We start from the raw sequence: 26,430 nt of genomic DNA on the forward strand, positions 1-26,430 counted from the left end.
CTGTAGACGTTTAGGAAGCTGTGGGTGAAAGTCGGTAGGGAGAGTTTTACTAGAAGGGATTCACAGGAGGCACTGCATGTCTGGAATTCGACGAGTGAGATGGAGAAGAGAGGATTGAAGAGGACTGCCACACCGCCACCTCTGGAGGGTCTATTAGGGGCGATGAGCGTGTAACCAGAGGGGAAGGCTCTGTGTGCTACTGGGGAAAAGTCATCGGTGAAAAAGCTTTCAGTGATAGAAATGAGGTCAGTTTTGACAGAGGATAGGTCAAAGATGTTGTGTCTGTTTTTTGCTATAGAGCAGGCATTAAAAGGATGCATGTGACTTCATGAGGGGAGGAGAATTTTGTGATGCTCATCGTAGTGGGAGGTTGGCGGACACGAGTTCCCTGGTGGGGTGGTGGGTGTGGTAGGAACATTCGGGTTGGATGAGACCGGTTGCGGTGAGGTATGCAGGGGCTGTGTGCCAGTGGTCCTTGAGTGTAGGGTGAGAGGGTTACATCGATGGAGGGAGGGCAGAGTAGGCGGGTGGAGGAAGGTATGTGAGAGACGAGGTGAGGGTCAAGGGGGGGTTTAGGCGGGTTGATTTTGGAATGAGTCTAGAGGGCGACGGGGGATTATGTGTACAGGGTGAGAAGTCGAGAGAAATGGGGAGGAAGCAGGGAGAGAGGAGTGTGAGGGGTAGGGGAGGGAGAGGCTGGGCTGTTGGGCTGAAGCAGGAGTGGAGGGACGTGGGAGAGGACAGGTTTCTGCATTTTGTGGGTTTGGTTCCATAGGGGTGAGAGTGGGCAGGGGTAATGGGGGGGTGGTGAGGTTACCGTTCTAGAAGGGCGAAATAAGATACTTTTAGAGAAGGGAAGAGAAGGGATATGAAGGGGGGAGGTTTGTTGGCCAGGGTCGAGTAAGGGTTAAAAGGGAGAGGGTGGCATCGGAGGTTGGTCGAGAGAGTGGAGATTTCCCCAGTGGGCTGAGGGGGACGGAGTGGGCAGCATGGGAGGTCTCCCCTGGCTTGGGAGTTCGATAGTGGACGTGGAGTATGGGCAGGGGGTATCAGGGTGTTCTCAAAAGATGTCAGGGGGGGTGGAAGTCGATACGTTAGGGAGGGATGGGGAATGAGCTCTTGGGGAGGTAGGTGTTTTGTGCGCCAGAGTGCTCCTCAGATCTTAGAGTTGGACGAGGGAGGATGGTAGGAAAGAGGGCGGGCGGCATCTGGGTGTAGTTATGTATGGGGGAGGGGTTGTGGTTTGTGATCAGGACAGGGACAGGGGGGGGTCTTTAAATTGTAGCTAGAGTGTGGGCCATGCGCCTGATGGGGTGAGCAATGGGGGCGGGGTAAGGTGGAGGGAGGCTAGGAATCAGGACGGGTTGGAGAGGGGATGAGCTGGGATCTCCATCACGGGGGAGGTCAAGGGTAGCACTTAGAGATTGATGTAATAGTAGATGTAGAGGCCCTAGATTTATAACCTACGTCTAGATTTTGGCCTCTAAGGTAGTGGGAGAGGGCCAAAAGTTGATAACAGTAGGATGGAAGTTCAGATGCAGTAGCAGGGCCTAAACAGTAGGCAACTAAATCACAGTACTATCTCTGACGGCACTAGTTGTGTAACAAATCAGCAAGAGCAATTCTAAATGTGCAGCGTAGGCAAGTGAGTCACCGTGCTATTTCAGGGGGTACTTTAAGATGTGAGTCAATGTAGCCTTCTAGATGTGTGTCAATCTAATAAGAACAATTTCTAAGAGTGTGAGACAGATAAGTCACAGTACAGTCACAGCGGGGACCTTCTAGATTTGAATCACTGTAAATGAGCGGCACGGGCAGGTAAGATGTGAGCCAATCTAACAAGAACAGTTTTCCAAGTGTACAGCACAAATCCATTACAGTACAAACTCAGAGGGTACTTTCTAAATGTGAATCCAGCCAACAGTAGCAATTTGTAAGTGTGCAGGACAGGCAAAATAAATTGCAGTTCTATCTCAGTGGGTACCTTCTAGATGTGAATCAATGCAACAAGAAAAAAGTCAAACACATTATATAAAAAAACACAACACAATGCTTGAAGGTACACAGACCAAAGCATATAACCTTATTTGGAACACCCAACAGTAGTTCTACGGAAGTCAAATCTTTTTAACCACATTCAGTCTAGGACATACCTATTCTTGGGGAGTAAAACCATTCAGTAATACCAGGGTAGTAGACCCTAACAGTTGGACCGTGATGCTCAGCAAGAAATCACAAATCTACTGGAGAATATACGTTTTGTGAATAGTGGAACACTTATTTTAGTTACAGTACAAACCTAGAGTACCCCTAGTCCCCAGAGTACTTCTGGTTTGAAGAAAGTGTTTCAACTGGATTCCTCCTTGATACAGCCAAGCAGACCCTTGATCCTGTGCCTCAGTCATGGGGACAAGAGGGTGGATGTCTGGAGATCTCTTGCGGCAGTACTTGGAGAGGACTTTGTCAGCTATCGAGATTCAGTGGCTCTTCTTGGTTTCAGCGCCTTTCAAACAGCACTGATGAAGAAAGAAGATCGCTGGTCGGAATGTTGTCATTACAAAGGTCCAGCACTCTGGTAAGGGGTCTTTTCAGACTGGAATCATGCCTCTGGAGATCCAGCAGGATGCCCACCAAGTTTCAGCGGGAAGACCATGCATCGCACAATGGCTTGACGTCCCATGGTATTGCAGCCCTGCGAGGTCGCAGCACGATGAGGGATGGTGCAAAATGCAGGTCCTCTTGAGTCTAGTTGGTCGCACCAGGCTCTGGGTCGGAGTAGTTGTTTTCAGAGTCCCTAGGTCAATTGGAAGGAAGGGCAACATTAGGCTCAGGTTACACAGCAGGCTCTCCAGTCGCTGGATATCTTCTCAGGCGCTTTTCCATCATCCTCTTCAGTTTTGGTTCCAGTGGTCGTCTTGTCTGCAGCTTCTAGGTTCAGAGTATTCAACAGGAACTGCAGCACAGCTTCTGCATTCTCTCCCTGCCTTTTACAACAAGGGGCCGTCTGGTTGTCCAATCAAGACAGTCAGACACGCCACTGGGATTTGTCTCCATTCAGGCAAGGAGGAAGACAAAGTGCTGTGGAGTTTTGGACTCCCTCGCTTCCTGCCTTCAGACAGACTGGAGCCTGGGCGGGGAGTCAAGGAGAAGATAAAAAAAATCACCAAGTAATTTCCCGCCCTGGATGCCCGGGGATGGGAAAGTAAGGATAAGGAACACTAAAATGGCAAAGAAAACAAGACAGGGGCCACTTTTGTAAAATTAGCACCCTTGGGTGCCTTTACTGCAGCTGTGAACACAGCCTGCGGTAAAGGTGCCCCGAATTAGTAAAAGGTTTCACTGCCATCAGCCATTAAAGGTAAGCTTGTCCCTGCAACAGAATTGTTACAGTTTTAGTATGAAAGGGGATACATTGCATCTCCCCAGCACTTCACACAAGGTGGAGTGTGCTGGTTTCAACAAATAATGTAAAAGGGATCCAAAGATAGTTTCTACTGTAGATCTCTCAAGGTTAGCCAGAGAAAGTTAAAAGGGGAGCTTCTAGGGCAATACAGCAACAGGCACTTATTGCCAAAAAGTTGTCAAAGTGGATAACTTTTAAAAGACACCATGGAGAGTCTAAAATAAATGACACCCATAAAAAGATTAAAAGATTCTGTGGAAAAAGGTTCCCACTCACAGAGGCACAAGGTAAAATAATCCACCAGTATAGGAAAAGGTTCTGGGGTTGACAAAGTTCAGGAAGATTTATCATTACTATGAAAATCTTACCCATAAGAACCTAGAAGGGGGCAAATGGACAGGTTGCTGACCCAACATACAGCCACGCAAGGCACCTGGGCTAGACAAAGTGGAGACTCTGAGGCCCAAAAACCTGACCAAGAAAGTTAAAGGACGTGGAGGCGTTTAAGGACCTGGTTCATGTTACATTTGTGGAGTTAAAACCGACAGCCAACAGCCCTTTTTTGAATTGTACATGGCTCTTGGAGCTTCTACTTCTGATCCCAGACCTACAGGGATATTCTTATATTGGAATTTCCATCTGTGAAGTGTCTGAACAATTGGTCCTTGGTAACCTTAATAACTTAATTTCCCTGGTGGTGGTAGAGCGTATTTTTGTAAAAATATTTAAGCTCTGCATCACCTGGGATTTGAAATTGGGGTATTCCATCCAGCATGGCAAAAAATCAACAACACACGTTTAACTCTTGGGCCAATTTCCCCTGCAGGGGGCAATCCACCCGCCAGTTGTTTGGCCGCTCTGAGGCAACAGGGGCAATGGCTTCAGTTGGCCTTCCAATTGCATTGACAACCTATCTGGGAGAGGGCAAAGAACCTTAGCTTGTTGTCCTGGAACTCTAGGGGGCATCATTCCTTTTTGAAAAACTCTAATCCCCCTGTTAGCTTTAAGGAATGTCAAATGTTTTTGTTTGCTAGAAACTTGGTTACTTTCTCCATTCAACTTAGATGGCTACTCACTTTTTTTCCGTTTGTCATTATCACCACGAAGGGGCCGTCCGATGGGAAGTTCATGTACAGGGGTAAAAGCTAATTTGGATCCCTCTGAATACATACCCAGTAGATCGCATGGAAACTTTTTGGCTGTCCGTGTTAAGAACCTCAGGCCTAGCCAGAAGGTTTTGGTAGCCATATTATATGATCCTCTGGGTGGGGAAATGACGAATGCTTTGATCGAGGTCGTGGTTGAGACCCTTTGTTGACGGCAATCACAATTCCCCAGAGGTTCAATAATACGGACAGGGGACTTCAACATAGATCTCAGTATGGATCCACTGGAGTGGGGAATGGGGGGACATTAGATTCAGGGGGGCGCCTTGGAGGGGTGCCCTGAGTTTGCGTTACTGCCCCTGAAGGCCAAAGAGGGTGGAAATGAGTACAGGTGGTCTAAGGACCACCATAGTAGCTACATTGACTTCATTTTCACAAACCCTAACCTGACCATTCAAGCCCCCCACCCCCCAACTGCTGCAGAAGCCCACGGTGGCCAGCAACCATGTCATGCTCCTGAGCTGTGAGAGCTTGCCTAAGCCTTCACTAGCCAGACTAATGTGTAATCCCTCTGTAAACACACTGGGGAAGAGGCTGTGATGGTCAGCGGGCAGCATTGAAAAGTTTGACGTGGCCCTGGGATGATCTGGTTACGACTTATGGGAAATGTTGGTAAAATGCAAGGGAGATCTGGGTGAGCTATGATCCATTTTCTGTCCTGAAGACCTTAGACATATCCTTAAGCACAATCAACAGAGCCGACCGCTGAGTGTTTTTGATTCCGGCATTCATAAAAGGAAAAAATAATTGAATGGGGTTGTGCGAAGGATAAAGCGAAGCCGCTGTCTGACGGAGACCAAAAAAGCTCATTCCATCTCAGCAGCTAGAGCTAGTTATAAGAACTGGCTGGAAGAGCACAGACTTTGGTTTAATACTGAAGGTTGGAAATTCATAAACTGCCTCATAAAAACCCACGACTCAAATTCTGGCACCTCAATCAGGGCCATGGGGCGGTGTGGAGGCTAAGGAGTTGGTGGGATTTCAGAGAAGGGATGGTCTCAGCACATAGAAAAAGCTCTATGGACAAGGGGGGGGGGGGGAACCAAATGCGGGAGAGATAGGAGAGCCCATGGCCGATTTCCTGGCAAGCAGGCATATTTGGGGGGCAGACCTAGTAACCGGCATATTGAGGTCTAAGGCTTCTAGGGCCGCTGGACCCGATTGCCTGTGCAACCTAGTCTTAAAGGGTGATACGCAATGATGGGCGGGACTCTTTTTTTATACTATTTAAGCAGGTCTGCGACTTTGTGACTATACCCCCCTCATGGAAATCATCTATACCCATTTCTGTCCATAAGAAGGGTCAGTGGAATCTTCCATCCAACTTTAGGTTCCTCGCAATGCTGGACTGCAGCTCCAAGCTCTTTGCCACCTTGTTATTGGAGCTGCTGTCGGCATGGGTCAGGGAGAAGGGCCTACTGAGTTCTCAGCAGACAGGTTTTAGAAAAGGTTGTGGGACCTTCCATTCAATATGGAACTTGTTAACCCGTATTTCAGACACGCAATCTTATTCGGGAGTAGTGCCAAGCCTATGCTTCATTGACTATTCTGCAGCTTTCGACAGCGTAATTAGATCAGAACTCTGGGGAAAGCATGAAGCATGGGATATATATCAATCACTCCTGTATTTCATCAGAGCACTGTATAGGGACACCCAGGTTAGGGTGAGATTGCCTCAAGAAGGGGACTTGTCGAGTCCGCTCAGCAATGTGCAGGGGTTGAAACAGGGATGCCCTTTGGCTACCCTGTTATATAACTTGTATACATCTGAGCTACCCATGGTGCTTAGAGCGATTGAGAATCATCCACCATGGTATGGAACAGACCCCCTCCCATGCCTACTTTATGCTGACGATACAGTGATTTTATAATCATACACCGCTCTTTCTGCAGCATTCACTCAATGCCCTACATACCTTTGAAAGGAAACGCGGCCTCAACCCAAATGCTTCTAAAACAAAAGTAATGATTTGAGGGAAAGGAACATATGGAGCCCCTTCTTTTAAATGGAGCCTCAGGGGAATGAAGTTAGAGCAGGTTACAGAGTATAGGTACTTGGAAGTCCCCATTAGACCTTGTTTATACCTGGCATATTTGGCGGTGGGAATCTCAAACAGGCAGGGCCTGGTACAAATGGCTGTCTCTTAAAAGAATCATTGATTTGCAAAGCAAGCGTTCAATAGAAGCAAACATAATCTATCGCCTACAGAGTTTCAATTATCCCAGGAATATTTTATGCACTGGAGGTATTCCCATTAAGGGCAGTAAAGTGGCTTCCCAGATGGGAGGCAAACGTCATGCGGTCCCTACTGGGATTATCAGTAAGGGTATATCTGGAGGCGATTAGGTTGGAGCTGGGACTTCCTTCTTTATTGACACTCGGAAAACAGCAAGTAAGTTCTGGGCCAAGATGTATTATGGCTGTCTAGGTGCCGACACTCTTCTGGGTAGAGCAGTGTGCCACTAAGATTCTCAAAAAGTGGGAGATCAGAAACGCTATTTATTGGAGATTGGTGTGGGTAACGCCCCAGAGTCTTGGCTGTATTTCAATCTGGCAAGGATTGAAGAGAAATTCATTCCCCATGACGCAGCCACTGCCTTAGACCACCTGGCCGGCCTTTGAAAATTTGAATACTATGCCCACCAGTCTTTCACACTTGATCAGCCAAAGTCCTACCTGGTAAAACTGCATCTCCCCATGTTGGTAAGATTTTAGCCGTCTGCCTTCAAACGCTGGACATTTTAGAACACACGGGGGAAACAGCATGCCATATTTTGACTCAGTGTGGTACACAGAGTATAACAGGGCCTATAGTGAAACTCGCTCCTATTCCTCAGATGGATTTTGGGGCACAATATTTGATGCAGAATCTCTGGCGACCACTGCAGCAGCATTTTATGTATGGCAACGAGCGGCCAGGAAATTGGCCCTGAATTGGTAAGCACCCGATCGATTGCTGTGAGATTACAGATTTTATGTTTTTCTCTTTTTTTTAATGATATTTCAATATTGTAATTATTTGTATATTGTATGTTTTAATCAATGAAATAATTGTGATTAGTCTAAAAGGTACTAAATGTATCCAAGTACACTTAATACAAAAAATTAAAAAAACAATTAAAGATGGAGCATTAAAATTCTGTGACATTTGTTTGTCATATGCCATTCCCAATGATTATCACTTTGCTTCACCCAGTGTTCCTAGGTTCCAGTTTTTTTTTTTTTTAACAGTCATGTCTCTTCCTGCAGTTATGTAGGAAAATAAGCAGCACTGTTGTATAGCATTGCATTGATAGGATTTTTTCATGTGCTTGTTTTCATTGGTTTTATTGGCTTTTGCCAGACCTTTTGCTTGAAACTAATACATTAGTATAAGATATTTTCCTATAAAGTTGAGTTGCAATAGTTAAGCCCACTGCCATTCTTAGACCACAGGGTGAAGACCACTAGTGTGGCTGATTTCAAAGTTTCTTCTTGCATACGTTCTCTGTAAATATATACTTTTCAGCATTTTGTCTTTACTTTTTACGGCTCCTTTTTTGGATTCAACTACCATAAACTTCACAACTCTGGTATTTTGGCTCCGATTTTTCTTGCATTTATGCAAGATATTAGGAGTGAATCAAAAGCTACTGCACATAATCAACCTTCTATCTTTATGATATACACGAGTATACTGTTTTTGGTTATATATAGGTTTGAGGCCAGGTTATGGTAGAAGTTTATTTTTTGAAGACTCTTGGCACACTACATTGCCAGGTATGTATTTGGTTGTTTAGTTTATTCTCATAAGGTCTAACTCCTATAGGACATCCGTTTACTAAAACCTGACTTTGTATGTCTACTTTTGTTCCACCACTTAGATGACAGATTCAGATACAACATACAATTTTGTTGTGTAACTTACCTGATTCATCTTCACCAGATATGTGGGCCTTTATGGGAATCACATTAAACCAGATTATTTACTGTAAAAAATGTATATTGAGGATTTGTGCAATATTGGTCTTGACCATTATAAACTCTTAGTATTGTTCATAGACATTGCCTTATGAAGGACCTAGAGGCTGAAATGCACTGGTCAATTCTGGCTGCCTACTATCTAGCAAAGATTAAAGTTTAAAGTAAGATCCACAGCATATCTGAGTAGGAGTCCAGTATATTTTCATAATTACTTTGCACAGACTACAGGCAGTAATGGGGATATTTTATTGGTCTTGCTGGAAGGCCACTATTGACGACAAACACTGAAATACGTTGTCCTATGGGATGTAGTGGGCCTAGGAGTTCTTCAAACATGTGTTGTCTCTCTGGGCTACACAAGAGGAGAATATGCTTTTATATACAAGGCTGGTCAAACCCAAAAGGCAAGCCAACTCCTCGGTCCAGTAACAACCCCAGAGAGGTTTCTGGCTAACTGGTGGTCATGATTGAGGTGCAGCTGTATGCTATGCCCTAAAACACTGCTCGCCTAAATGTAGGTTTGATGCATTACTGATGGAAACACTGGCTAACTTTACTGTTGTCCAGTGACCAATTGCCAAGTTTAATTTTGACCTGCTCAAGCCCTCTCTAGGAGGGTTTCCTTCAACCCAGTGCAGAATGACAAAAATGTGAATCCATTTAAGATGGCATTTCAAATCCATTACTGCCCCTTCATTGGACACCACAAAAGATGAAGTCCATCCTGTGTGAAGATTAGACTTGATCACTAAAACATTGTGTAGGGAAAACGGGGGTGGGGGTGGGAGGGGTTTCGGGGCAGGGGAGGCAGTATCTGGCCATTTCATTTGACTGCTTATTGCACATGCGTCCACTCGGAGACTGGGTCCTACTTTGTAGCCCTTTCACTGCTTTTGGCTGTCCTATAACCAAGCAATAAAAACACGCCCAAAATGTTAATATTTATGTAGGCTTTCCTTCACTTTTGCATAATTTGATGTATAGTTACAAGTTTTGGTAATACTGCAGAAATCCATGTGATTTTTTAGACAAAATGCCTCTACTTAAGCTCAGATTAAAAATGCTCTGTAGCTACACAATTACAGTAGGTGATACAAGAACGTGGATATCTACGCCCCCCAACCCACAGGGCTTACAGAGGATATGAACGACAGAGGATATGAACTACTATGCCCTCAGCATTTACATGCTGCAATCAAAACCCCAAAGCCCTATGCAAAATGTTAATTCTCTGTGCATAAAAACATTTTGAAACCTTTCAACATCCCACTAAAGGATGTGGCATCCTATCTTCTTACAAAAGATACAGAAATAAACTGGATGGTAATATTTTTTTTACAGTACAAATATGAATAGCAGCATACTACTAGGTCATACTAGATAGAGAACAGTGAACTTAAGAAACTAAACTGAAATGTCCAGCTGTGTACACACTTCCCCTTATGCCCCCCACCCCCCGACTTCCATTATTATTGAGGAAGAACAGATCTTTACCCGGAAAAGCAGCCTCTTTGCAGCAACACTCAGCTTAGCTCGGTCGTCCACTTTTCCTTCATCTGAAAACAAGAAAAGTCATGAAAAGAAGCATTTGAAATTATATTTACATATCCTATATGATGTTGTACTCTTGTACCACAAAACTCAACTCAAACACGTAGCACCACAAAAAAAGGATCAGTTAGTTTCTTTGCACATCACTGGTGAATCTGACAAAAAAGTCTACACTTAATAGATGTTGACATTTCAAACTGATCAATAAACAAGTTAATTTATCAGAACAGTATCAAGTCAATTTTCTATGAAGCCTTGTTGGGGTGATTTTATGGAAGCAATATGCAGGGTGATAGGTGTATACCTTGAAATATTGGTCAACTGCTGCTAATATACTTGCATTTAGCCACCGGGGGGAGCAAGGTGTTTGGAATTATTCTGCTGATCTGTAGATCGGTACTTGCAGAATCATTAGATTACATGCAGTACATTAAAACAAGTACAGTCTGAATTCACAATACTTGCGAGCATCCAGCTTCAAAAGCCACCGGAGAAAATCATAAACTACTAGTGGTAGAGTATGGCCAGTTCCTTTCCAACTGGATCATTTGTGTAGAACTCCTAATAGAGCATTTAAGTTGACAGCCAAAATAAAGGGGGTGCAGGCGTGAAAAAGTCTTCAACGTAACGAAGGACAGATGCAGCAGTCAGGAGATTTAAAAAGAGGCACTCCACTACCAAAATTCAGTAATACAAAGCTACCATAATGCACTATTCAAAACAGTCATAATTTACTCTACCAACTGCACACAAATAATCATTAAAAAGCAGAACTTGGCCAAGCATAAGGGAATTGCCCAAACTTGGAAGAGGATACATCCTTAGGGTTATTGCTTGCAAATGCAGAAAAGTGCAGATTGCTAGCTTCCCAAGATCTGAATCCCAGAAGTTATCCTTGACCAGAGGACGTGTAGACAAGCTGTAGGGCTAAGCAGTGCCTCATATGAGCACTCATTGTACTGTTAGTTAAAGCTGACGATTTGGTTAACAAAACTTGCCGAAACATATGCACTTTTGGTGAAGCAGTTTAACAAACAAAAGTTACATATGGGTGCACCCAATGCTTCCTCCTACAATCAACATTGCTCACCTCCATGTAGCACCAGTTATGCCATTTTCCACTCATCCTCTGAGAGAAGCACCATCCATCCAATATAAAGACCACAAGCAATCAGAGCATTCGTCAAAGATATAACAAACCCCATAACTACCATCAACCATTCCAACATTTGTTTGGAGACCTTACTCTCTCGTGTGAATGCTTCACCAACACATTGTTTTTTTTTTTAAACATCCCCCTTGAGCTCATGAACCCCTCAATATCAAACTGTGTATTCCTCAGCCCTGACATCAATGGGACTATTACCTGGATCTAGCCTTCACCATGGTTCCCAAGCTAATGCCTTGTACGAATATCTCTTGAGTTAACAGGCCATTCCCCCCATGTGAATAACTATCGATCTGACATCACAAAGTAATAAAGGCTGTACAAAACCTCAAGCACTATCACTGGCCCAGAAATACACCCATTGGCATATTCAAGCAAGATCCGGTGATACTCAGAGCGGCCATACCACACCTTCACTATTTACACACAAGTGGAGTCACTTAAGCACAGCGCTGTGTAATAAAGCAGTCCAGACATGCATGAAGGAATCAGCAAGACAGTTCTACCTCACTCCAGGTCAATGGCAATTCCCATCAATTTGAATCAAACTTCAAGAATCTCTCAGACGTGGACCTATCCAGAGACCTGAAATACATAAGCGAACATCCTGCTATGCACCCATCATGAAAGCGCTTCAGGAAGGCTCCCAACCTTCATCTCATCATAGCGAACCCTTTCCTCACTGATGTGGGCATATTCCCCCACACCACTCCATGTCAGACCAGACATCCCACTACCTACTTCAAAAGGCAATCTCTGGATAGTATTGCCTAGCCAACTACAGAGACACACACCTACAGTTGCTGAGACAGTACAACCCACAGCCACCTTTCCGTTGGCTTCATAGATTCTACGTCTTCATGCTGATCTCTTCATAAAGTAATTGGGCTACCTCATTGCCTCTTCACATTTAAAAAGGAAGTTGCACAAAATTGAACAGGCCATCAAGGTTTCATCATAAGTCTCAATCTAGGATGCTCCCCCACATCAATGACCTGTATGGTGGTTTGAAAAGCAGTTGGAATGCTCTGTGACAGCACACTCCTAGGAAGTGTAGATCTTAATACTCTATGGCCTTTGTAAACCTTGGGTAAGGGTAAAGACTCTCAATGCAAGTCTTGAACATTTCTGAATTGTGTGTAGTTGCTTCCGTTGGCGTACAGGCTCAGGTCTGCTTGGATCAGACTTCTAAAACCATTTGTGACGGGCTAAACGAAATAAGAAAAGAAAGAATAGTACAAAGTCTATTAAAATTGTATAAAAGGTCAGGTGGATTAGGTTTGGAGTGTTCAGTGTTGATGTGCAACTAGTTTTCTTCTCCACCTGGTCTGAAAGAGGCCAGGGTTACTACAATTTAGGTGCTCTGAAACAGTAGCAGCATGCAGTGGTTCTAGGATGGTTCTAGAAAACATCAGATGCTAGGATGTTTTGTGAGTGATGACAAAGTTCTAGCATGCAGCATGTCTCTTCAGTGTTGCCTTCTTAATGCATTCTAGGCACTCAAGGCCCCAGCATACTGTTTAACTTAATCAGCACTATCAGTCGTTTATTCCCTCTGGGGCCGCATCTTCTCAGTTGTAGAGTCTTCAGTCTTGTCTCACTCCTACATCTGGCATCTGCCGCTGAATACTCATTCCATTCAGTCTTGGGATTTGGCTGCTTCTAGTCTCTAGGTCTGCTCTCTTCACATCCACTTGTCACGACTTGTTCTGGTAGTTTAACTTGCCACCACTAGCTTGCATCTCTTCTGCTGCCTAATCATTCAGCCCCGGACTCTTGTAGTCTGGCAGGGATTCATCTCGTGTTCTTGCTGTTGAACAATTCTGCGACAATCATCTGCTCAAACACACTGGTGCAGCCCATATTCCTGCAACCTATACTATAGCATTCTCCAGAAACAAATGCATCTCGTAGACCGATACTAATGCTATTGACTATTCCCACTTCCTCTATGGAAGACGGGTCTTTCTTTCTGGCTTTGGATGGGGAGATGAGAGCTGGTTTTGAAAAGACTGCCGACACCATGTTATTCTGTTCCTCTGTATTGCATTGCAAAGAAGGCACTTCCAAATTGCCATCAGGCAGTGAGGGCTTAACCAATCATGTAACCACTAAGTGCAATGTCTTAAGCCTTTAAATGGAGCCAAAACAAATCAGAATGTACATCACAGTGAAGCGCATACCCGTGGATGTCTCCAATAAAAGGCAGCATTCTTGTCAAGGCAGGTGTATTGGTTAATAGGTCAGATGACTGAACAGTTAATGTGTTTGATCGACTCAGGAACATCAGGCATCGATTCTGGAAAGCCATCAGGTTGGTGGTACGAACTAGGTGACGCAGTTGGTTGATCTATAAGTCTGTTGCAAGCAGTTGCATGGTCAGGATAAAATTAGCAGTTAGAAAAAAAGCCTTTTCTGCCAAGACGTGCCAATATCCACCAGTTGATTCTTCCAGAATGAGCCCTGGACCAACAGATCCTTAAATCTCTAGCATTGCACACCTCTGAGGTTAATTGAATAGGTAGGATGTGCATCTTTATTCACAATATAAGTCCTCTCCTACTAAAGTGCCAAATAAGATTACTAACTTGAACCTTAAGAGCGGTTGTAAGAGGTGGAAAGCAATTGGGCTTACAAGGCATGGTCAAGGTGGGAAAGACTTTCACTACGCCTTGTATTTTGGAATACTGAAACACTAGACTGTGGATGGCACAGATTTGAGCAGTGGCTGACTAAGTCAGCCTTCCATGCAGATAGAATCTTAGTGACCACAGACCGAGAACATACAAGAAAAGGCAAAAAAGCATGAAGCAGTTACTGAGTTTTGCTATATGCAAAACCTACCACAAATGTGTAGACTGGTGCAGAAAGATTCAGAACTGGTATTGCTAACCCAGATTCGATCTTCTAGCACCGCTAGGACAGTGATTACTTGGGTAAATGGTGCAAACAAATACCCAAGTTCTGCCACAAAAAACCCTTCTCTGATGCAGTATTGGTAACATTTAGATTGCGGCTTTCTCCCCCAGCATAATGCATCATCAATCTCAAATTACATCTTTGTTGCCTTAGAGAAGGGCTCTACAGCATTTGTCTCTCTTGGGGTTTTGGACTACAGCTCCCATCAGCCCTAACAGCATATTCAATAGTGAGTTCCTGGGAGTCCTAGCGCAAAACAGTTTGAGAGCCAGAGGTTGCAGACCCCTGCCCTAGAAGATGCTGTATAGAAAAGGTAGCATTAATATTACAACTCCTAACATGATCAGGGTGCAGGAATAAAGAATTCCAGTTCCAAAAAGGATCCATGAAAACATGCTAGGAACCCAAGAAGCAATAAGTTGGGTCCAAAAAGCACATGCTAGTACAGAAATATCAAACGCCTGAAGGTGGCAGGGGAGGATAGGGAGCTCTACGCTACGAATCATTACTTGGAAGAAACCAGTTAAGCAACCCCCTGTTTCCCCAAAAAGGAAAAATGATGTACCGACATTGCCCATCTCCAGAAAAACTATCCAATACACAGTAAGGCTTGCAAGCTCCACAAGGTCTAGACCGCATAAGAACATGAATCTTCTTAATAAGGATTGTGGCTGGTTAATGGCACAGGTAAGAATGGGTAATACAGAGCTGACGTAACCCTGTGCGTACTGTTCAACAAATCATGGGAGGAATGGTCATCAGTGGAAGTCACAATAGCCACTCTCCAACAAAATTAATTTAGTGATTAATCTCATACGGGGGATGTGAGTGTATTCAATCCGGCACACACCCAAGTCAACGCCTAGCATGTAATGCACAACTGAAATCCTTATTTATTTTTATCTAAAAGTTCTTTATTCTGAACGATGTACCACTCATATCACGCCCCTCTCCTAGAACTCCTCTCCCCCACCCCCAGTCACACTGAACCAGGAATCAGGCTGGTTTGCAAAGTTAAAATATTTATTTTTGGATTTACAATTTAATGACACTATGTTTTAATGGGTACACAATCACCAATGGGGCGATGTAACACTGAATGATCTCTTTAACACACCAGGAGTAATAGTTAGCAAAACAATTCAGCACAGAAATAATACTTGTGTGTTTGTGTGTGTTCAGATTGAATAGCACTGTGGTTATAGGTTCCCCCTGCACACCCCTCAACCCCCAATAGGCAATGTAAAGAGATAGGAGGAGATAACAGGTATTCAGGAATGGCAGAATCACACAGAATATCAATCCCACTTTCCCCCAGCAGACACAAGAGAAAAACGGAATTGACTGTCAAACTGTCAGAATGGCTTTTAAAGTTCTCTTAGAATGGACTGGGGTAAACACTAAATATGGTCAAAATTGCTGAAATTGTATAAATTCTTATGGGAGCCACTTTGGATAGTTGCACCTAAACACAAGCAATGATTTAATACCAGGAAACAATTTGAAGTCTTAAAATTCAAGTCGGGAGCAATCAAAAGCTGTTTTACAAGTGTCAGAATTTCCCAAAAATGAAATTTGCGGCAAACTTTTCACTGCGTGATAATCGCGATAACGGGAGAACCGTATAGATTTGGGATGCGGTTCCAGACACTATTTAAAGCTGTGGATGTTAGCTACAGGCAGAAGTTGAAAATGTTGTTTCTAGCACAAAAACTGAGGAAGTGATGGACGTTTTAGTGGATGTCGCTTTTTAGAGATAGGCGCAAGAAGGGAAAACTGGAATGCACTTTTAAAATGACAAAGGATTTCTTACACTAGAGGATGACTATGAACAAACGAATACCACACAGGAACACAGCCACTTGATCAGAATGACTGCCTGCAGAGGAAACTCGTCTTTTTCAGATGATAAAAGATCAGCGTAGAGATAGTTTTAGCATTACTAGTACAGGAGGAAGATAGGAGGGATTGGATGCAGAGTTCAGGCAATTAAAAAATGCTCCTAACAATACAGGTTCTGAATACAAGACAGGATGGGTTTAAGATGGGGATTAACTAAGCAAGGTATACATATGCTAGTGACACAGTTCTTTCTATAGATACTCACTAGATATGTTTTTAAACAGAACCGTCAGGATTCTGGTCCGTCAAGATTCTGGTCAGGGAATGGGATGTGGTTCTAGGACAGACGCCTTGACACATCGGATTGATCTGCAATCAGCAAGGCACTCTGGTCACAGCACGGCACAGGACTGGATTGGATCAGCCATTCTTGATTCCGATGATAATTCTTTCAGCAGGCAAGCAGTACAGCCCCTGGTTTGTGGGGTTCTAGTTCTGGAATTTGAGGCCTAGCTGAAAATGGTTCAGCTATGCAATGGATTTCTGCTTTGCCAAGTTTCTGGAGTAAGGAAGATGTAAAGTTCATTAACAGGGTGCTCCACCAGCATCGGGATAGTGAGGGAATCAGTCTGTCCTGAGTGGTGAGCTGTCTCTAGTTATGCTATGATAAAGGCGTGTGCGCGCTGGTTTATCCTAAGCTCGCCCCTTTGACAGGTGATTGGGTCAGAGTCTCCTCTCTGCCTTGATAGGAGGTGAGAAACAGGGTGTCACCTTTATGGCGTGATTTTATGAGGCGGAGGATCCACCCCTGGCCCCTTGAACACAAAATCTACTTTTGGCACCATACATATTTACACATGTGCAACCTCTATACGAATCACATGTACAGATTACATATTTTATATAGCAGCTATCCCTCCAAACCCTGTAGCGGTGGGATCTTGTCTCTGCTTTACACAGAATTTTGCCCGTTTCATCAGGGACACAATGTCCAATTTATAAGCACATTTCTACAAGTGTGCGTGTTTAACATAGGCATAAGCGTATAAAGTGTCATACTTCTAGCAGCAATCCATTTTGTGTAAAATCACATTTTCTGCCGTTTCTTTCCAGAACATGTCACACGATTTTGCTGCCTCTTGAAACGTGCAGCCAAAATTTAGATTCACAAATCTGTTACTGCTATATTTTACACAATTTTCACTGGCAAATTACAAGTCTTTTAAAAAGTGTTATATTTGAAGGTTCAGCTACAGAGGGTGGTTTGTCTCCGCCTCCTTCTGTCTCCCTGCAGTTCAGAAGTAGTCTCCTCCCCGTTTGCTCTTGGCAGAGGCCATTTACGACTCTCCTCACAACCCGCATTTCCTTAGTGGCAGCTGTTCATTGTTCCCTTTTGCCTCTGTAGACCAGGTTCTTTCCAAAGCCTATAATTATCACTTTGGTGTGATTTCCTGGTGGGGGGAAAGGCCATCCTTCTGTGGAGAAACCCGATATTCCAGTTTGGTAGCTTTTGCCAGGCTTGATTTAATTGTTAATTCTGTTACATTTTCCCTTCGCTTAAAACAAACTTGTGATTTCAAAATAGCAGCTACAATACTTCAAGGTTTTAAACCATGGGATCAAAAGAATTACAAAATAGGTTACTCTCAGTAACAGGGCTCTTAGATTGCAAACATTTGATTTCAGTTTATATACATGTTTAAAGTTTAATCAGGCCGGCTCCTGACAGCTGTCATTCAGGCGGCCCAGGGTACTGCACCCAGAATTTTGACAGATCCACAGACAGGCCACTTTTGAGGTGGAATTTTCTTCATGCTCTCAGCTTTTTAGGACCTTGCAAGTTCACAATGATTTCTTAAACTAAGTGAATTGTACCACCCAGCAAGAATTTTGGGTGTTTGAGGGTGTTTTGCACCGGCATTCTGCAGTTTCAGTAACAAAGAAAAGGATTTAAAGCACATTTTGGGGTTTCATTTAGCAACACTGCTTTTTCCTTCTGTACTCCATTTTTCCTTGTTGTGGAGCCCAGTGACATATTCCAGGAGTGAGATCTCTGTTCCACCACTGACAACATGCGTGGCAGATTGGGCAGCCAACTTTTTGTGCGTTGCAAAGCGCTATTTTCTGAGGTTTTGGCGCCCACAAGGGTTTTGCGGCCATTTTGATATTTCTGACACCATCATAACACACTGCTGCAGCATAGCAGAGCCTAAGTGGGTTAAAACATCCCACAGGGACAAAATGAACACTACTAAAAAACAGAAAAAGAGGGTCTTAGGCGTTCAGTGGAAATCCAAGCTTGAGAGACATCTCATCTGGTGCCTGGTCAACCCTACAACTAAGGAATACAGGTACCTTTTCACCGCTAGACCACTTTCTGATCAAACACTTGATTACATCCAGCATACAACGTGCAATTGGCAGCATTGCATTATCGGATAATGACACAGGAACCACAATATTGTCAATCTGCAATACTGATATATAGCACTTTCACCTCTATTAACAAGTGGGTCCAACTAGTTAATCTACTTCATCTAGGTGGTGTATGGGCTGCCTGGCTCCAGCTACGCTCTGATTGGTCTGCCCACTAGAGGGCCAATCACAGGAAGCCGGCAGGCAAAAATGGCCCCCAACCAAGGCCCACACTAAGGCCCCGTCAGTGTCTGGTCGTGCCCCACACTCTTACATCCAGTGTCTATTAAGCTCTATCCCATTGAATACTCCATCCTTGCAGGCCTGGTCTGTGACTCCCCAAACCCCATCTCGTCATCACTTGAGTACTGACTGGTGCTTGGTGGCTGTTTCTCGTCTCCACTTGACTCATTCCCTCTACATCTCCAACTTACATTCAGATCTCCCATGTACAAAGGTGAAACGTCACTCTGCTCACACTCCGAGTTTCATTTCTGCTCACCACAACCGTTGCTCTGTGCTGCAATTCCTCTGTCGTCCACCATTGTATTGGCTGTCTAGTGTACAAATCAAACTTAGGTGTGCCTTCACCCAGCATTGTATTTGTCTGTATTCTTAAACTCCCACTCGGCCAACTGTGTTCTGGTTTAGAACTGTGCATTGCAGCACTCACACAACTCCCACCCCAGCCCTCTCTCTTCTTTCTCTCAATCTGATATGGCACTCTCCATCTCTCCAATCTTCTCCGACTGCTACACTATCACCTATCCTCCCTCTCACAAAATCTGGATGAAATATGCATTCAAAAAAAAAATAAAGACATCCTTGCTGCCAACCCAAGCCTCCCAATTGCACACAACTAGGTCAGTGCTTCCTCAAGAGAAATCTTCACCGACATCCTCTTTTCTGTCTCATCTCCTGACCTATGGACCTCTCACCTCACTGCCACTCTCCCACCTTACTCTTCCACATCCATTAATGGCAGCACAAAGTGGGAAGTACTCCTTGCAGGCTTCTTCTCATCCCAAGCTGCATCAAAGTCTACCTCACAGGCACAACCCTGATTCAAGGCCCGCAGGCCAACTTTCTCTTTGACTGGATCCTGCCATCTCATCAATTTCCTTCCTTCCTTCCTTCCCCCAGCCCCCCCTCCAACTCCCCTGCCCCACCTCTTCGGACAGAAAACTCTCGCCCTCACCCTCCACCTCAAAAAAAACATTCAAAGGCACTGAGCATCCCCACCTGGTGACCCTCAATTCGCGCTCTGCCATCAAACACTCTGCCGACATCTGCCTTCTCCTTGAAGACACCGATCTGGACATACTTGCACTCACTGAAACCTGGTTCAATGCCAGCTCAGTTGCCTTAATCTTCCCTGAGTGGATTCCTTCTTCCATCCTACCCACTCAGCCTTATTCATCCTTTGAGTGCCTAGTATGCAAATTGGTCAGTCTCCTTCCAGCACCTTGACATTGCTACCATCTACCGGCCCCCAGTCACTTCTCTCTTCCTCTCCAAGTGGGCAGATTTCTGTTCCTCCCTACTCTCCAACACATCCAACCTGCTAGTACTAGATGACTTCAACTTCCATGTAGACTCCCCTTGCACAGCAACATCCCTCTTCAATGACCTCTGTTCCTCCCTTTCCCACTTTCTCCCCTCTGACGCCATCATCCATTCGAACCTTACTCCTTCTCCCCTGGTCGCCCCTCTCTCATGGTCCGACCACTCTCTCTACTCATCTGAGTCCATATGGGCCTGTGACAACTCCTCAAAGCTCCGCCAACCTCGTTCACGAACATCCGTCCGATGAAACTAGGGTCAGCTGTGCTGCCTTCTGTTCCACTTTCACTCCCCCTCGCCTACAAGTACAGACTACCACTGATTCTGCGCTCAACAACCTCCATCTGTCCATTACCAACACCCTTGACATTCTTGCCCCAGTCATGAGGATCTGCCTGAAACTTTCCTCCAAGCAGAAAATCTGGTACGACTCTGAACTTGCAGGCCAAAAACATATGTGCAGGGCTGCAGAAAGGAAGTGGCATACCTCAAGTGCATCCTCTGACAAACTGGCCTGCCGGCTGTCCCAGAGACACTGCTGACGCTCCATCCATGCCAAAAGAAAGAGCCCACATTCAGGCACGAGTGTCCAATGTTTCCAACAACCCGGCATTCAGAATCTGCAGGGAACTTGCCAACCCGTCCGCAGCATCTTCTACCCCTTCACAGGCCCTATGCAATTCACTCGCCACTCCATTTCCAAAACCCAAGACATACTCAACAGCCTCGTCACGCCCTCGTCCATCTCAACATTCTCCCCTCTATCCACTTACCATCCATGCTCCTTACCCCTTAACCTCCTTCGCTCCAGTCTCCCCTGAAGAAGTCACCAGAGTTGTCAACTGCATGAAGGTCTCATCCAAACAGGTTGCCCCATGTTCTTCCAGAACCATTAAGGACAACATCTCCATGCTCTCCCCGGATCTTGCTGATCTCTGCAACCACTCCTTTGCTACTGGTTCTTTTTCATCCTCCCTCAAGCACTCGCTTGTGTACCCCTTCCTTCAAAAACCCTCTTCAGACCCTTCCTGCCCAGCCAACTACCGCCCCATTTCCATCACCCCTTTCCTGGGGAAATTGCTTGAGAAGTTGGCCTTCCCTGAACTCAAAACGAACTTGTTGGCGGTCTACACAACCACCAGTCTGGATTCCGAGCATCCAGAGGCACGGAACCTGCTCTTCTGAACACCTGTGAAGATCTGCTTGCATCCCTTGATGCCAACGCCCCTACTGTCCTCATCCTCCTTGATCTCTCTTTGGCTTTTGACACAGCGAACCACTCCATCCTCAAAAAACAGCTCCACGATACCCTTGGTATCTCGGCTCGGGCACTGTACTGGCTCACCTCCTTCCACATGGACAGTTGACCATCACCATTCTGGGCCCTTTCTCCTCCCCTACTTCTTCCACTTGTGGCATCCCACAGGACTCCCGTCTGTCGACCTGGCTCTTTAACATTTACCTTTCTCTACTGGCACGTCCCATTTCCTCCTGCTCCTCCAACTTCCAGTGCTATGCTGACGACACACAACTCTTCTTCAAACTTCCTACTGACACCGTTGCACCTTCACTCATCCCTGACTGCCTCTCTGCCATCCAGGCCTGGTGCATTGCTAATGACCGCTGCCTCAATGCAGCTAAACTGAGATTCTCCCTATTGGGTCCCCTGCACCCCATTTCTTCAACTCACTCTGACCTTCCTCTATGGGTCCCCCTAACTCCCTCCTCTGTAGCCAGAAATCTCGAAGTCATCTTCGATCCCTCCCTCTCATTCATCCCCTACATTCAGGACATTGTCTTGTCAAGAAGTCCCCCTTCCTTAACTTCCACCAGAAACTCAACGTTACCCATGCTCTGATTCTCTCCAGGCTAGACTATTTCAATAGCCTCATCAATCTTCCTCCGTCTACCCTGCGACCCCCTCCATCTAACCCAGAATAGGGCAGCAAGACTTACCCTTGGCCTCAAGCCCAGAGACTGCATCTCTCCTGCCATACAAAGCCTTCACTGGCTCCCGGTCTAGGCACGGATTAAATTCAAATCCCTGTTTCACCCGCAAGGCTTTCTGGGGCCAGGGACCACTCTAACTTCAACGCTTCCTGACTAAATACTCCCCTTCTAAACTCATGCGTTCCTCTGGCGCCAACTCCCTGCGTGTGAAGTGGTTTGCTGAACAGAGAGCTGGTGGGCGATCAATTTCCTCAGCGGGCTCCCTCCTTTGTAACAGCCTCCCTCTCTTCCTCTGCGGCTTGAGCGGGACTTCCTCGAGTTCCGGAAAGGCGTCAAGACCTTTCGCTTTACCTCTTCCTTCTCCTCCTCTCTCCCCTGCTAATCACACAGTAGCATAACTGATGTGCAGGGCCCTTAGGCACCCTCCGGGCCCTGACCCTCCCACATCGCTCATCCCAGCCACTGCCTATTCACTGCACTTACTTGGCTTTCCCTTCCCATGGGAGGTTTGCATTTACGCTCTTCCTTTCTAGCACTTCTCCTTAGCACCACAGCACCTATCCGTTACCCCTCCCCCCATCTTCCACCTGCACTTGCATGTTCTGAACACTTACAAGGCATAGTAGGTTTGTCCCCCCTGCCCTTTTGGTCTCCTTATCTGTACATACTCAGTCAATAGTTCCCTTTCCTCCATCCTGTATACGGGAGCTGAACCATTTTTCACCAGAAAAATAACAATTTCCCTTTAAATGTACACCCGCTCGGGGCGTGGCCCTTGGAGCATACGCTCCCCTAACCTTGCCCACCAGCGCCACACCTCAGTCCCCTTTGACGCATCAGTTGTCTTGATCTGTCCAACCTCACTGCTCTTATTTAGGTGGAAGGATGGTGGGACGTATGGAGGAAAAGGGACTACGGACTAGGAGCACTTAATTACTTGTACGTCCGGTCACCAAGGATGTCATTTAGGGGTCGCCAGAGGTCGCAACTGCGACCTCTGCGGTCTCCCTTGCGACCTCTAGAAAAAAAAAAAAGACTTTTTGTAATGCAAGCTCATGGGCTGTGGCCAACACCATGTGGCTCTTTAGTTCTGGAGTGGCTGGCTTTCTTGTTAAAGCCCCTTAAAAAAAATAAATAAATAAAAAAAAAAAAGAACAGGAGTGCCACAAGTCTAACACTTTCAGCACTGACCCTAAATAAGAAAGATTAGGAATACCAAATAATGTGTCTTTCTGGAATTCTATACAATAATTGCTAGACTCATTAAAGGTTTATTTGAGGCACACTGCAGGAGGCGAGTCACTGATTTAGTCTGTTCTTAAACACCTCAACTCAGCCTTTCATCCTTCTGAGGTCGATAAATGAGTACCAACACAGGTTGGGTGATATTGGGTGTATATTTTTTCTATATAAAGCGCTTAAGCATAAGTGCTATATAATAACGCATCATCATTTGGTCATGGATGTCTGCTTGCATTCACAGTGATTTGGTAATATGGGCCTACACACACTGATCTTAACGATACATATGGCGATCCATTCTTGTATGAAATGTACATCACATTATAGTGATATTGTAACCATATTTTTGTAGTGTACAATGCTACATATTTTTTGTAGTGTACAATGCTATGTGATAGCACTTCCAGTTTTGTCAACGGGTGAAAGGTCACGTTCCATCGCATCCCGCAATATCACTTCGGGGTGGGGTAAAATGACATCACTTCCTGTGATGTCACCAGGGGGTCAAGGGTCATGTGATGTCACTTCCGCTATCCCTAGCATTTTGGTGAAATGACGTCCCTGTGCTGCTGCCACGCTAATGAATGTTTACATGTAAATATTCTGCTATCCCAGGTTAGAAATGTGACAGGATCTTGGTAGCACCCATTTACGAATGGACTCGAGGGCTTAGCACACAGACATCAAGGCCGAGTGCTACTTTCTTTCTGCAACCTCCACAAAGTGGGAAGCTTAAGCCCTCCGAAACTAGGGACTGGCACCACTTCATTTAAGTGAAAAGCTCCCTTGCTGATGCTGGCTGCGCCTTCTTGGAAGTGTGGGGGTGCCAAATTTTGTGTCACAAGGGCGCTGCCAAACCTAAGGCCAGCTCTGTTAGCATGAGCTGATTGCGGTGCACTGAAGTGTACCCTTTTGGGCTTCAGAACATTGCAGTTTTGTACGCCTCAAAGAGACTCAGAGTGCTGGTGTTTCTCGCCGGAAATACATAATACCATCATAGCACTGATCGCATACATTTGAACTTGAATTCCTTATAATGTACCTTTGCACTCACTTATGGAGTAGTTGTTGGGACATTAAGACACCCCCCCCATTGAGCGTTAGCAGCTCCCAGATTAAAGGCGCTTCTCTATGTGGCAGTTGAAGGGGAGAGTAAACTGTCATTGGGCACTATCACAACATTGGCGTTATCCCGGCGGCAAATCCGCCAGGCTACCGCCAAAGCAAATTGCGTTACTGCAACTCGGTCTGGTGCTATTAGCGCTGATCCAGAGTTGTGCGCGGGGGGGGGGGGGGAGCGCTATAAATCCAAATTCTGATTGCGTCCATTGGAGCCACAAATGGGCAGAAAGTACCAAGATTTACCTCCAGTAAAAAGGAGGCAAATCTTCCACTTTCCGCCCAAACTCGGGATTGGGCGGAATGGTAATGTGGTGGTAATAGCATTACCGCCATATTGTTGTCGCTCCTCGCAAACCTTGATAACCCCCATATACTCTGTGCTACTGGGTGGCACTCATATGGTGGAAGCAGATTATTGAGACTATGAATTATTACACCCATTAACTCTGGTTTCACGATTGTCAAGCACTTTGGTGTGAACTTGATTATTTTCTAAAACATTACCAACAGCTCCCATATCCTGCTAGCTCCTGAGACAGTCACGAGAAGGCATTTAACCTCTCTGCACCCTTAAAGTAAGTTGTGACAGACTTTTGCTTTCACACATCATGGCAGCCAAAACATCTAAAGGATTCAAAGGAGGCAATATGTTAGCCATGATGTGATGATAAAGTGAAGAAATGAACGATGCTGTCAGAAGGCCACATTCATGCAAACCCGAGGGAGACAGGGACATAACTGACCTGAACCAGCTACAAAAATTGATATATTACAGATGCAGTCAGAAATTAAGAAAGAAATCCAGGAAATTGTGGCCCACAAGGCACAGAAAATTGCAACTGTGGATACATGCATAGACATTGCAGAAGCACATATTGACGAGTTGTACAATTCCACATGCGATCAAGGACATGACCTTTCTCATTCGCCAACAGAGTGGACGTACTGGAATTGCTGTGATCGGCGCTACAAATAAATCAGTGAAGATGCAGAAACTAGACTGATGAGGAATAGTAGCTGCATGCGTGTAGTTCGACATTTGATGACTCAGATGTAAAGGAGTATGTATGGGACCTTTTCAAGCACCTTCTTAAAGTGCCAGGTGAGAGCGACATAGAGCTGGACCAGACACATTGTGTATATTTTACAGTGCAACATTAAAATAATGAATTCCTGGTGTACTCATAAGAGTGCATTATTCCAGGATATAGGAGAAGTGTATTCTGCTACAAGATTTGGCCTCCACTACTTCAGGTGAGGGTTCCCATGTGCAGTACATTTTGTGTTTGACTCAACTATGAAAGAAATGACGCAGGTCATGACTCCAGATGCCTGTGATTCTTCACTGGACCTCTAAAATAGTGCAAGGCTTCCTTCCAGAGAGTGATCACCACATTCTAGGAGTTGGTTTAGGGCTGGGAGACCAAGTGGGAGGAGGAAAGTAAGGCGAAGGAAGAGAAGTCAATTATCAGACACCAAGACTACTTCTTCACTTATGAGGATGGAGGCTTTTGCATTTGGCTTAACTGTTGCTCCAAGACAGATTTACCTTGAGGTTAATGGTTTCTGGTAGCTTTGTTACCTCTTCCTACAATGTTATAATGGTTGGGAATGCAGGTATGTTTCAAACGGTGGCATTGTTCATACTTTGGAGGCTGCCGATGCCATTACGTTGAAATAATTAATGACAGTGTGTAGCAGATTGGATCAGGTGTAGCCGAAATAGTTCTTTCAAGTCATGAAAGGCGACTGGCTTGAACAAGCCTTAACCTGGCTTCAACTCACTTGTTATGGCAAGCTTTTTGTAGTGCAATGGGGGTAGATGTGGTTTATACCACTGGGACGAACATTTCTTGCAGATGGTTGCATCAGTTAATAGGTCATTTATATGAGTGTGTGCACAGATCCTAGGAGGGAAGGTTGGTTTTTATAAATGCATACCTTTGAAATCTTAACCCTTGACTTTCAGGGATTGAGCTCCCCAGGTACGAGGATATTGCTTTTGAATATATTACAAACGCTAGACACCAATCTAGCCATGTCTTAGAAAAACATCTTCCCCACGAAGAGTGGAGGATACACCATGGAGGATGTGCTTAGCAATTTTTTAACACATCTAATGAGA

General features: G+C 45.0%; 1 protein-coding gene across 5 annotated transcripts in view; it reads right to left on the reverse strand.

Moving 5' to 3' along the window:
- Positions 1 to 26,430, reverse strand: part of SVIL (supervillin) — a 950,451-nt gene that overhangs the window by 568,174 nt on the left and 355,847 nt on the right. For all 5 annotated transcript variants that reach the window (XM_069648084.1, XM_069648081.1, XM_069648082.1 and 2 more), the window contains one exon: positions 10,028 to 10,089. In XM_069648084.1, coding sequence (XP_069504185.1) covers positions 10,028 to 10,089 — 62 coding nt within the window. The remainder of the gene's footprint in view (positions 1 to 10,027; positions 10,090 to 26,430) is intronic.

Source organism: Ambystoma mexicanum, chromosome 2q (genome assembly GCF_040938575.1).
Source record: "Ambystoma mexicanum isolate Mex_15411 chromosome 2q, UKY_AmexF1_1, whole genome shotgun sequence".
Lineage (NCBI taxonomy): Eukaryota > Metazoa > Chordata > Amphibia > Caudata > Ambystomatidae > Ambystoma > Ambystoma mexicanum.